This window comes from Sinocyclocheilus anshuiensis, unplaced genomic scaffold (assembly GCF_001515605.1).
Source record: "Sinocyclocheilus anshuiensis isolate Anshui unplaced genomic scaffold, SAMN03320099.WGS_v1.1 scaffold658, whole genome shotgun sequence".
NCBI classification, from domain to species: domain Eukaryota; kingdom Metazoa; phylum Chordata; class Actinopteri; order Cypriniformes; family Cyprinidae; genus Sinocyclocheilus; species Sinocyclocheilus anshuiensis.
In genome coordinates, this window is record NW_015542402.1 from 489,128 (window position 1) to 503,123 (window position 13,996).

The window sequence follows — 13,996 nt, forward strand, 5'->3', positions numbered from 1 at the left end:
CTTCCATCCACTTGCCACCAGAGGTCGCCCTCCCATTATATTGACTTTCACATTACACAGACTGTTGCATGTCACTCTGGACTACATTTCCCATCATTCATTGCACTGATTACACACACAGCTGCAAACAATCAAACACCCTACATAAGCCATGAACTTCTTCTTTCTCACTGCCCAGTATTGTTTGCAAATATCGCTACGTTAGTGATAGCAACGTTACGGAGCCCTTTTCCTAGTCAAGTATTTGTTCCTAGTTCTAGTCTAGTCTTGTCTCGTTGTGTTATCTGATTGCCTGATTCTCTGCCTGCCTTGGATTTCTTATGCCTTGTCGTTTGGACTCTGTTTGCCTCTTTACTGAACTATCGCCTGTTTGTGGATTACCCGTTTGCCTTGCCCTCTGGATTACGTTCGCCGATCGAAGACCCTCACCTGCCCTAGGAATGCTCTTTGCCTTGCCTGTGATGTACCTGTGGTGTTGTCTGACCCTTGCCCATTTTTTGACCACGCCTTTGTAATAAAGCCTTGCACATGGATCCGCACGTCTCATGTTCTGATTACTCCGTAACAGTATTATTTTAATAAGTTATTATATTCATTGTCATATACTAGTTATCAATATATTTTAATTATAAAACACTATTATAACAAGGTAATACTATTTTATTCTAATGTATTTATTATATTTGATTGTCTCACACATGGATCTGCATTTTCCATAATGTATTTCTATAATAAAAATACATATGTGATATTTCTTATTACATAATTAGCATCAAACAAACAATATAATTCTTATTCTCAGTGATTAAAAGATTACTTTTTTTTTTGAATGATTGCACAACCATCAATTACAGGTGCATCTCAATAAATTAGAATGTCGTGGAAAAGTTAATTTATTTCAGTAATTCAACTCAAATTGTGACATCATCCATTGCACTGATTACACACACAGCTGCAACCAATCAAACACCCTACATAAGCCATGGACTTCCTCTTCCTCACTGCAGAGTATTGTTTGCGCATATCGCTACGTTAGTTACGGTTACGGAGCCCTTTTCCTAGTCAAGTATTTGTTCCTAGTTCTAGTCTAGTCTTGTCTCGTTGTGTTATCTGATTGCCTGATTCTCTGCCTGCCTTGGATTTCTTATGCCTTGTCGTTTGGACTCTGTTTGCCTCTTTACTGAACTATCGCCTGTTTGTGGATTACCCGTTTGCCTTGCCCTCTGGATTACGTTCGCTGATCAAAGACCCTCGCCTGCCCTAGGAATACTCTTTGCCTTGCCTGTGATGTACCTGTGTTGTTGTTTGACCCTTGCCCGTTTTTTGACCACGCCTTTGTAATAAAGCCTTGCACATGGATCCGCAGGTCTCATGTTCTGATTACTCCGTAACAGGCAAAAGTTGTTGTTAATAGTTAGTTTATATTGAGAACTGGACCTTAAAATAAAGATTGACCATTATTACTATTATTGTTATTTATTTTTTTTATTCATGTGCCATTGTAATATTTAATCTAAAATATCTGCTTTCCCTCCCCTCGCTATCTTTGATGATGTGAGGACTTCAGCAGCCTGAGATCACAGCAACAGAAAACAACACTGATCTAATGATACAATCAATCCCTGGTGGACAAAATCAAGTCCTGTCCTACATTTTTTTTCCCATTTGAGAATCTGTTTTACTCAAAATAGGTCACAATAAAGAAAAAAGATGCAGATGTAAAAGGTTTCTCATTGAAAGCAATGGTTTACTGGCTGCGTTGCAATAAAGACACCAGAGGATGCTTTTGGCATCAGTATAGTTACACGCATTTCCTGTGAACAAACGACCATATTTGACACCTTGGGGGCAGTGTTGGGGGTAACGCATTACAAGTAATGTGAGTTATGTAATCAGATTACTTTTTTCCCAAGTAACTACTAAAATAATGCATTACTTTCGAATTTACAATGACATATCTGAGTTACACAAGTTACTTTGTTTTCCCATTTATTCGTTGACACATCTCCTGTCCCCATGTTGAGAGAGATTGGGAGTGAGAGGTGCAAAGGCAGATACACTTCCTTCAGCCCGAGGCTTATTATTTCACTTTTGGTGTGAAAGGGCCTTTACAGTTGCCAAAAATATAACTTTTGGGCTTTTTGTTATTACATAAGCAAGCCAAGTTCAGGTGAAAAAAAATAACACAGAAGTAAAGTCATGCATTACTTTCCATAAAGATTAACTAAATAACACAATTAGTTACTTTTTAAATGGAGTAATTCAATATTGTAATGCATTACTTTTAAAAGTAACTTTTCCCAACACCGCTTGGGAGTGAGAATGGGTTGGAACTTTACAACCTTACTTGTAAATGTTCTTAAACTACCTTCATTAAGCAACCTCGTGGAAAGGCACTATACAAATTAAACTAATTCTTCTTCTTCTACATCCCAATTTAAGTAAGAACTTACTGTACTAAGGTTGGTACAGTGCTACCCTATTCCATATATTTGACTTGAGAAAAACAGTGGCGTAGTGCAAACCCACTGGGGCCCCCGAGAACCATGAGTCTGTGGCCTCCGGTAAATCATATCCATGGAGGACTGGCAAATAACCTGTTAATGACGCATATATGCACCAATTTTTGATCAGAGTGTGATTGTAAATAATATTTTGCCAAGGTAAGATTATTAGTACATAATAACTTAAAGCGGTCATGAAATGCATTTTTAAAAATATATTATAATGCGTCCTGACATGCACTTATAATCTTACAGTTTTTTTTTTCATCAAAAATGCCCATAATTTAGATATAAATGCTCATTTTCTACTCTGATTTTAGCCTCTGATTTGAATGTTCAGTTGGAGGGGCGTGTCTGCTGTGAAACTTTAATGGAAACTCCTACTGCTGTGATTGGCTGACATCTTTGCATATGAAATGAGCACTACATGTGAAACTCTCTGGAAAACCTCTCTTGCGTTTTTACTATAACCGATAGACTCGTGCTGCTCCAGCAATTATAAAGACAACCATCTTTGATTGCTTAATCACAATATATAGAACAGATGGTTTTTTAAGCTACTGACAGGAACAGTATGAAATTGATCGTTTAATCACTGTCTTGATTCACTAATGCAGAAACAGCAGTAAACCATTTTGGGACAAAGCACATCTGTACATGAGTCCTTACATACTACACCCATATTAATGTATTATTCTGCATGATCATATCTTAGATCCCTTAATCCACCCCATACCTAAACTAACAACTACCTTACTAACTATTGATTAGCAATCAACAAATTAGGAGTTTATTGAGACAAAAGCCATAGTTAATAGTTAGTTAATAGTGAGAATTGGACCATAAAATAAAATGTGACCTTCATAAGATGTTATTAGAGGTTTGTCCCGATTTTAAATCCAGGAGTTTCAGAAGGATAGAAAAGAATAATTAATATTTTGAAATGGGGAGTTAGTTTTGAGTTCTGAAACTAGTAGTGTTTTTACTGTAGCATAACCTCTCATATTTGTAAATATCAAGAATATTTTGATTCTCCAATTCACGACCCCTTTAACCTCTGGCGCTTTGTGTGACTTCAGTAGACTTGGAAACAGTGCACAAGTCATTTGAACTAGTTTGTGTCTGTTTTTGGAGCTGGAAAGAGCTGCATTTAAATCTGTTTGCACATACAGGTTTGAAGCAAGCAATGACAGCACTTCATATCTGAGAAAGCTATTCTTTTTCGATTCAATCTGAATGGCTTTTCATTTTATGCACTGTAAGCATGCACTTAGAGATACTGAATAACCTCTCTGTCAATGTGCGTCTGATCATTTAGTAAAGTAGCAGCACGTCTCTCCTCAACGAGACATAAGATTTGAGGAATCATTCTTGAACGAATCAAGCCTACCAAAGAGGCTGCAAAAATGTGCATTTATCAAACCTTTTGCCAGCCTCTGAAACCCGTTAAGGTTTGGGAGAATTCCCAGACACACATTTACATCTCCCCCTCCTCCACACAAATGAGATCTTTACAGAGACTGCGGTGGCTCAGACTATTCCGGATGATTCACATTGTGGCACGCATTACAGAACGTATGGCTGATTTTATTCTGGATGACAGCTGGCTCTTCCCATTGGGCCACAATGGATGCAGGACAGGACATGACAACATCGGTAATGACAGCGGCGGCTTGTGTCCATCTGTTATGAGGAGAAAAGGGCATTAAAACTTAAAGCCTTTTCAAGACACACGGTAATTAATTAAACATGTGCGACTGGCATCCTTAGTTACTACGGAAACCATCCAGGTGCAATTAGTCACAAAAGCTAATTTGGGTAAACAACAACTTCAAAGAACAAGAACTTCACGCGCCTGCCTGAGCGAATACAAATGTGCTTTACTCTACGGATATTTCCTAAAGCAGCAAAAAGCAAGACAAATGTGCGCCTCAAACCCAGTCTGTGTTTCATGCATGTGGAGTGTAATCAGCTTTATTCAAAAACATAAACAGCTTACAGTCCCTTGTGAAAAAGAATTTAAAGTGCACTCGTAGTACTTTTTTTTTTTTTTTTTACAAATTGTACTTGCAAACAATATAATATTAATGAAATTAAAGGCCACTTCAGTGACTTAGACTCTTTCATGATTATGTTTGACGTTATTACAAAGTGCACAAATTAAAAATGTTATTCTAAATTTGTCGTGCTTTAAAGTAGACTTAGTTTGATGCGTTTAACTAACATACTAACGCACATGTAAAGTACTTGATTAATTTAATTATAATTTGAACTCTAGTGTGTTGTTTTATATTACATTTAAAGTTATGATATTTTAAATGTGCTAATTTGCAACTTAATCATTACAAATGTGTAATTACAAATATATTTAAATACATGACATACAAGTTTAATTAGAAATTATGTCATGAAAGTATATTTTAGTTTAGTATAAATGCTTGTCAATACATTCAGCAGTACACTTTAACCATATTTCAAAGACAATAGAAGTAAACATGGAATTACATACAGTATAAAGATGCACTTAATCCTGCTTAAGTGGGGTTAAAGTGCAATTAAATTAATTCATTTTCATTTTATTGCAATCAGCATGCAATTAAGTGTATTCTTATATTTTTTAAAAGTATATTATGCTAAAGTGATGCAATAAAGTGTACTTTTTCACAAGAGTTATCTAGACAGTATTTTGAGGCTTCATAGATGTACTCTTAATGCAAAGGTAGGCAAAAACATTATGCAGTCTTCTAATACACCTCATTTAAGCAGCATCACTTATAAGAAAGCAATCCTAGAATGCACTCTGTAACAAAATATTCATGCAAAACTAAAAAACGAGTCACAATAAAATGTCAGCTATTTATGCTCATGTTAATAAAAATGGACTATTTGACACAATATTTGCACTTAATTGGCATATATTAATGGACATTATTGGAGAACTTTATCAGCTAAGCTAACATGAAACTCCACTGGAATTACAAATCCAGTTTTTGTGTGGCATCTGGAGCGGCTGCTTCGTTTCAAATGAGTCACTTATGTGGCTAGCAAGGTAGCAAGTGAGGTGCTGACAGCAGAGCTAGTGTCTCTGTTCGACATGTTTAATTAACTCCTTGTCTGATTCAGTAATTTAGCCCCTAGTGAGACCTGTGACATCACTTATAAGAAAGCAATCCTAGAATGCACTCTGTAACAAAATGTTCATGCAAAACTAAAAAACGAGTCAGCTATTTATGCTCATGTTAATAAAAATTGACTATTTGACACAATATTTGCACTTAATTGGCATATATTAATGGACATTATTGGAGAACTTTATCAGCTAAGCTAACATGAAACTCCACTGGAATTACAAATCCAGTTTTTGTGTGGCATCTGGAGCGGCTGCTTCGTTTCAAATGAGTCACTTATGTGGCTAGCAAGGTAGCAAGTGAGGTGCTGACAGCAGAGCTAGTGTCTCTGTTCGACATGTTTAATTAACTCCTTGTCTGATTCAGTAATTTAGCCCCTAGTGAGACCTGTGACCCCCTCTGATATGCAAAAACCTCGCCTGACTTGCCAGAATGAGCCACGCAGCTCGGTCAGATGGGACAGACAGAGAGACGCGCTAACCTTCAGCGCCGCTGTCAGGCACAGGAGCCCTGCTCTCAGCGGGACCTTTTTCTCAAGCAATTACACCCGTTCATTCGTTCCTGCACCCAGCTGCTCTTTATCTCTGCCTCTTTGGCAGTGAGACTCTTTGTCGGTGATCATTGATCGTCTATCTCGGCCGGTCAGGCTTCAGCTGGTTAGTTTCAGCAGGTAGCAGTGATTATTTTTTGGAGGCTCTTATATTTGTCCTGTCTGGGGTGTCACAGCTCAGGATAGTCTCTAGTGAAGGGTTTGGTGTCTCATTTTTTGGTTCCCATGCAGACTCTGGATTAATGCTGACAGCGCAGCTAAATGTCTTTATAATTCCACCGTTAATGGGAGCCATGAAACCAGACTGATGCTCCAGTCACAGTGAAATGCTCGCTCTTTCTCACGTCCCCCTCCTGCCCTTGTGAAAAAGAAGTGTGCTTAGTTTTGTAGAATGTGCACTTATAGTGTACTTCAAATCTTAAAAGTACAGATATGATATAAATGAAATCAAAGGCAGCTTAAGTGTACTTTAAAAAAGTACATTTTCATATGTTTCTTAACACATTTGGTCATGTTTTAAAGAAATACACTTACAGTATTTGGATGTGTTGACTAACATACTAATACACATGTTAAGATTATTATAGTATCGGTCACATTGTATTTTGGGGATAATTTTTCTAACTATTAACTTACTATTAACTACGACTTTTGCCTCAGTAGTTGTTAGTTTAGGTATGGGGTAGGGTTAAGGGATCTAAATTATGCTCATGCAGAATAAGACATTAATATGTGCTTTATAAGTACTAATAAACAGCCAATATGCTAGTGATATGTATGCTAATACGCAGCTAGTTAATAGTGAGAATTGGTCCCTAAACTAAAGCGTTACCATTTTAACTGTAGTGTGTTATTTGATATTATATTTAAAGGTAATATAATTTAAATGCACTAAATTGCAACTTCATAATTACAAATGTATTTAAATATGACATACAAATAGAAATGACATTAAAGTAAAGATAAAAATGCTTGTCAGCACATTCGGCAGCACACTTTAGTAATATTTCAAAGACAACAGAAGTAATTATGAAATTACATATAAAGTGGGTCAAAAAGCATTCTTAAGTTCAGCTAGCTGCATTTAATATACATATTTAAACTTTAATACATTCTCATTTAATTATAAATAACATGAAATTAAGTGTCTGAAAATGTAACCTTCAATTCACACTTTAGTATATTCTTTGAAATTATATTATTTCTGTAAAAAGCAATTTTTCTATAAGAGTGCACTTCTTTTTTACAAGGGCGGTTGTGTCTTTTCGTACAGTCTGTGTAACAGGTTCACGGTGTTCTCCAGCTGATACGTGTTGCACTGCATGCGTGTGTGAGAGAGCTGTATTTCACAAAAAAAAACAAAACAAGATTTATACTGGCTATACTTGAAATAATGACGAAGTGAAGAAAATGCAAAATGCATAACCAAACAGTTGACGCTATTGACTTCCATAGTGTGTGTGTGTGTGTGTGTGTGTGTGTGTGTGTGTGTTTTCTTCGTTTTCTTTTTTCTTTAGTATGGAAGTCAATGGAGACCAACAACTTGAAGGTGAGTAAATGATAACAGATTTTTCATTTTTTGATGAACTTTCTCTTTAAGCTATATTTTTTAGCAAGCAACATAATACAGAATAATACAGAATTCTGTGGTAACACTTTAGATTAGGGAACACTCTTCACTATTAACTAGTTGCTTATTAGCATGCATATTACTAGCATATTGGCTGTTTATTAGTACTTATAAAGCACATATTAATGTCTTATTCTGCATGAGCATATTTTAGATCCCTTATTCCGACTCCATACCTAAACTTAACAACTATTTTACTGACTATTAATAAACAGCAAATTAGGAGTTTATTGAGGGAAAACATAGTGAATGTGTTCCCTAATCTAAACTTTCACCAATTCGGTGAAAATCAACAGCTCATGAATGTGCATATGTTTCCTCTCCAGCTCACAGACAGTGTGAATGTGTGTGAAGCACATAACAAAGCATGAAAATGATTTTGTTAGACAAAGAACTATAGGAAACACGTCTTTCCCACAAGACTGAAATGTGCAGAACAAACAGAGGAGCGTGGAGTGGGATCTCCTCAGGGATGTTTGTTTGTATGAAACACCTCAGTCAGTCAATTTCAGCAGTGATCCTTCCCCCCTCATTCCAGTTGACATCCTCCAAAATCCCACTGCAGCAACACGCTTAACCTTGGGAAGGGCTTGACCAGTGCAATGTTTTATTACACCGACACTCGTACACTCAACCTTCTCACCTGAGAACCAACACTGGCCAGCTGGACACAAAAGCAAAGGGACTGTATAATGACAACAAGCAGTCCGCTAAAACCCATCATTAGCAAGGTTAACGACTGGCGCTGGTTAATGGAGCCGTGTTTTTTGCCCCAGTAGCTGAATCTTAAAGTAAGGGTCACACGGCACCTCTAATGCTTTGATTGATCTCCTAGTGGAATGGATGGATAATTTTAGCCACAGTTGTTCATTCAGGGAACTGGGACTGTGAATTGCATTGGCAATTCCTGAAACGAATGAAATGAGGGCATTTGCTTTATGCGGCGTGGGACGATGGATGATACGAGATAATCTCGGCTTGCCATCTCATCTCTCTTTTTCAGCCAAAAGCACTCATCTCTCATCACCGGGCCATGATTAGCATTCATTGGCCCAAAGGATCAGGTGTTCGCTTTGCTGCAAATGTGCAAAACGCTTCAGAGAGAGACGTAATGGTGCTTGGCAGACGAAAAATCAGCAGATTTTTTTTTCTGCAGATTTGCCACATGGTGAGAGAGACTCATTTGTACTGTTGGACTCACGGAAGGCCGTGTAGAGCTCCTGAAGGGTCAGGTGACCATCGTTGTTGTAATCATCGTAACGCAGGAGGTCTTGCATGGTGCACTCCAATAAGATATTTTCCAAATGCTCCTTTATGGATATCTGTAAAAGAACAGGAAGAATTAAATTAAGTTACAGAGCTGAGTAGTAACTGATTACATGTAATCTGGATTACGTAATCAGATTCCAAAAATGAAGTACTCGTAATTAGAGTATATTACATTTTAAAATGCTAATAAAAAGATTACAGTTAGTTTTTATGAATTACATGATTACATATTATTCACACAATGGCAGTAGATTTTTCATAATTTATTGATTCTCCCTAATTCGTAATTTTTGCTTTTAAATTTTCTTTTCTAAAAATGCTACTGTGTTTCATTTAGCTTGAACTAAATGTCGTGCAAATATATATGAAATCCATGCTTCTGAATTTGGGCAGAAAAAGCAGCTCTCAAGCTTTAAGACCATGTATAAAACAAATAATTATGCAAGTTACTGATAACTGTTGATTCTGGAAGTCAGGAAAAATAAATATTTCAGAGCTGGAATACTTTGCGCATATAATGTCATTGCTGTTTTCATGTTTATTAATGTTTGTTCATATAGTGCAGGGATTCGCAAACATTTTTGTTAACTAAACCCCTTAAAATAAAATATTTACTTGAAATATCTCTGAGGAACACTGTAAAAAATTACAGTGAATTTAACAGTAAAATACTGTAAAAATGCTACAGTAAAAACCTGTTAAATGGTTAACGGTAAATTCCCCTACTATATACGGTGAAAAACTGTATCGGACATTACATGTAATTTAACGGTAGTATACAGTTTTTGGAAGTGAAAAAGACCGTATAATTTACAGTGAATAACCATAAATTGAAATTCCCAGAAATCCCTGCGTTACATTTCAAATTTGATGTTGTTTTGTTGAAATAACTATGTTTCTTAGTTTTTTCTTATCAGTTTTGTATATTAGGGTTGTATGTTACACCTAATGTTGTTAAATAAATGTTTATTGCATTATTTCAGTTTCACGTGTGTCACCATGATGGTGGTTAGTGTTTGTGTGAATGACACTGTGCACCTTCTATATATGTTATTATTTAAAAGCTGCTTGTGATAAGCTTTGGTTCATCATGTGACTTTCTCATCACCACCTGCATTTTCTCATCACCTCCTGCATTTGGTGGTTATCAGTGTACAAAACAGATTTTAGTACTTCATTAGGTTTATATATTAACATTATATCAGTTAATGAAATGAAGGTATTTAACTGTAAATTTAAGTTGAAACTGTAAAACCTAAAATGTTGCTACCATATTTTTTACGGTAAAATTCCGGCAACCACAGCTGCCGTTTTTTTACCGTAAATTTTACGGAATTTTTTAAACAGTGAAGTTAATATTCCAATAATTTAACAGTTTGCTTGTTTACAGTTCTCTGATGTCAGTTAATGTTAGTCACATTGACATGCAGGTAAACAAATAAAATATTTCTATTTTTAGTTTTCAAGTGTTTAAATTAGTTTTATTTTACATTTTTATGATAATTAAAGCTGCAGTCCGTAACTTTTTTTGGTTAAAAATGATCCGAAATCAATATTTGAGCAAGTACATAACCAGCCAGTGTTCAAAACTATCGCCTTACTTCATGCAGGTAAACAAATAAAATATTTCTATTTTTAGTGTTCAAGTGTTTAAATTTGTTTTATTTTACATTTTTATGATTCAATTAATTGTTAGTTTTATTTCATCTCACAAACCCACTGCAGTTCTTACATTAAGCACAGCTTGGGAAACATTGTGTAATGTAATGTTTAATGCATTTTATGATGTTGATATCAAAAATGGAATGTGTTTTCTTTCTCTTTGCTTTTTTTGTTTGATAAAGTTTGATAGAAATAAATAATCTAAAAGTAATCTAAAAAGTAGTCATAATACAAATGAGTAACCTAGATTACAGTTTTCAACATGTAATCTGTAATCAGTAATGGACAACAATCTACCCAGCACTGGTTACATAACATTATTTACAGGTATGATGAAACTCTTGTCTCATACCACGACATTTCTGTTCTTGATGCAGATTGGTTGACACACGTTATATGGGTGTTAAAGGAAGAGTTCACCCTAAAATGAAAGACCTGTCAGTATTAGTTCATCCTCATATCACTCTGAACCACTGTGCTGTCCAGATTTCAATAATGCCATTTTTAACCCAATTCAGCAGAACCTGAATTGGGTTAAAAATGAGCTTCAGTGGAGGGGAGGATAATGAAAACAGTGCTACTTTCAGTCTCTCATACTCTTAATTATCTGTATTGAAAAAGAAATCAGAGGATTTTTGTATTAATATACTGTAATATTGCAACAGTGTTCATTTTTTTCCCTTGTGAAAAAGTAGTACATATTAGCATACTTTTATTAAGAGTCCTTATTACAGATAAAAACCTAATTTTAAAAAACAATTCACCCTACTTAAGGAACAGTTCACCCAAAATTTTTAATTTTGCAGAAAATTTACTCACCCTTAGGCCACAAGATGTAGTTAATGATGGATTTGTTTCTTACAAACACCCAGATTTTGTATTCTCAAGACATTAATTTATCACTTGTGGATTATTGTGATGTTTTTATCAGCTGTTTGGACTCTCATTCTGACGGCACCCATTCACTGCAGAGCATCCATTGCTGAGACACTGATGCAATGCTACATTTCTCCAAATCTGATGAAGAAACAAACTCATCTACATCTTGAATGGCCCGAGGATGAGCACATTTTCATTTTTTCATTTAATTGTTTGATGAACTACTCCCATGAACATGTGTGAACTGACTGAAATGTTTTTGAAAACCTTAATTGCATGTTATTTAAATTAAAATTAAAAAGTATAATAGTTAAAATTTCTGTTTATTAAAGTATATTAAATGCAATTAGTTGAACTTAAGAGGGTTTTTTTTAACAAGCATTAATGGTACAACTGAAATATACTTTAATGTCATTTCTATTGTGTATGTCATGTATTTTAATATGTTTTTAATTAAACATTTGAAATTATGAAGTGGCAATTCAGTACACTTAATATATATTAACTTGTAATATGTAATATTAATATGTAATATTAACTTGTAATATGTAATATCAAATAACACACTTCAGTTAAAATTATAATCAAATACTTTACATGTGCTTTAGTATGTTAGTCAACACATCAAAACAAGAGTACTTCTTTAAAGTATGACAAAAGATGATTAAAACGTAACGATAAAAAATAAATAAAAGAAAATGAAAATGTAACTATTAGCACTGTATTTTTAAGTGTACTATAAAATAATTGTATTTTTAATACTTTATATTTTAAAATATAGTATTATCACACTTTATTTTGTATATTTTTTATTAAAAAAATAAAGTGCAATAATACTATTATTTATTTATTTATTTATTTTTAAGTGTGCAGTGAACACCAAACCAAATCTGAAATTTTTTTGTGAGCCCCTGGACATTTTTACATAAGGTCTGTAAAAAAAACAAAAAAAAAAAATCTCTGAAATATTTCCTAATATTCAACATGATATTCAGGATAATGTGCATTCCAGCAGTCATTATAGCAAAGCAGAGTAAAGTTAAATGACCAGCTGAAAGTACACTATTCCTTGCTTATTTTGCTCCATATCTTCTTTTTACATAAGGTCTGTAAAAAAAAAAAAAAAAAATCTCTGAAATATTTCCTAATATTCAACATGATATTCAGGATAATGTGCATTCCAGCAGTCATTATAGCAAAGCAGAGTAAAGTTAAATGACCAGCTGAAAGTACACTATTCCTTGCTTATTTTGCTCCATATCTTCTTGAACTGCAATGTCATGGGTCCCCTCACCTCTGCCAGCTCCTCACTGCTCAGACGGCCGTCCTGGTTTCTGTCTATATACTTGAACATTGTGTCCACCAGGATCTTCCTCTGGTCCATGGCATTTGCTTGCCCGTCCGTGAAGGTCCTGGGTTGCATGTCCAGCAGCATGCTCTTCAGCTTGTTGTACTCCGCCATGGTGCACGTGTTGCCTGTAAAGCCACACCAGAGGAATTTAATTAGCTGGATACAACCAAAGGCAATGAGGAGCCCATTTGCATTTATGCATGGATGCTTGTTTGCGATTTGCATTTTTGGACAGTCGTTCACCCAGTCAACACGTGAGATCATGCGATGATCACAGTGACATCACACGATCCTCATACTGTGATCCTCACGATGTGAGTAGTATATGAGTCAAACGATCTGATCCTCACGGTGTGAGTAGTATATGAGCTCATTATGAACTCAAACGATCCTCATACTGCTCATACTGTGGTGTGAGTAGTATATGAGCTCATTATGAACTCAAACGATCCTCATACTGTGATCCTCACGGTGTGAGTAGTATATGAGCTCATTATGAACTCAAACGATCCTCATACTGTGATCCTCACGGTGTGAGTAGTATATGAGCTCATTATGAACTCAAACGATCCTCATACTGTGATCCTCACGGTGTGAGTAGTATATGAGCTCATTATGAACTCAAACGATCCTCATACTGTGATCCTCACGGTGTGAGTAGTATATGAGCTCATTATGAACTCAAACGATCCTCATACTGTGATCCTCACGGTGTGAGTAGTATATGAGCTCATTATGAACTCAAACGATCCTCATACTGTGATCCTCACGGTGTGAGTAGTATATGAGCTCATTATGAACTCAAACGATCCTCATACTGTGATCCTCACGGTGTGAGTAGTATATGAGCTCATTATGAACTCAAACGATCCTCATACTGTGATCCTCACGGTGTGAGTAGTATGTGAGCTCATTATGAACTCAAACGATCCTCATACTGTGATCCTCACGGTGTGAGTAGTATATGAGCTCATTATGAACTCAAACGATCCTCATACTGTGATCCTCACGGTGTGAGTAGTA

The 13,996-nt window shown here is 35.5% G+C and overlaps 1 protein-coding gene across 3 annotated transcripts in view; it reads right to left on the reverse strand.

Annotated features, from left to right (window-relative positions):
* LOC107692968 (follistatin-related protein 4-like) overlaps positions 1 to 13,996 on the reverse strand; it is a 225,917-nt gene that overhangs the window by 66,905 nt on the left and 145,016 nt on the right. For all 3 annotated transcript variants that reach the window (XR_001634694.1, XM_016492188.1, XM_016492187.1), the window contains exons 5-6: positions 12,917 to 13,098; positions 9,014 to 9,134 (exon numbers count right to left, since the gene is read on the reverse strand). Coding sequence is in view for 2 of the 3 variants with exons in the window: in XM_016492188.1 (XP_016347674.1) it covers positions 9,014 to 9,134; positions 12,917 to 13,098 (303 nt within the window). In the remaining variant the exon portion in view is untranslated. The remainder of the gene's footprint in view (positions 1 to 9,013; positions 9,135 to 12,916; positions 13,099 to 13,996) is intronic.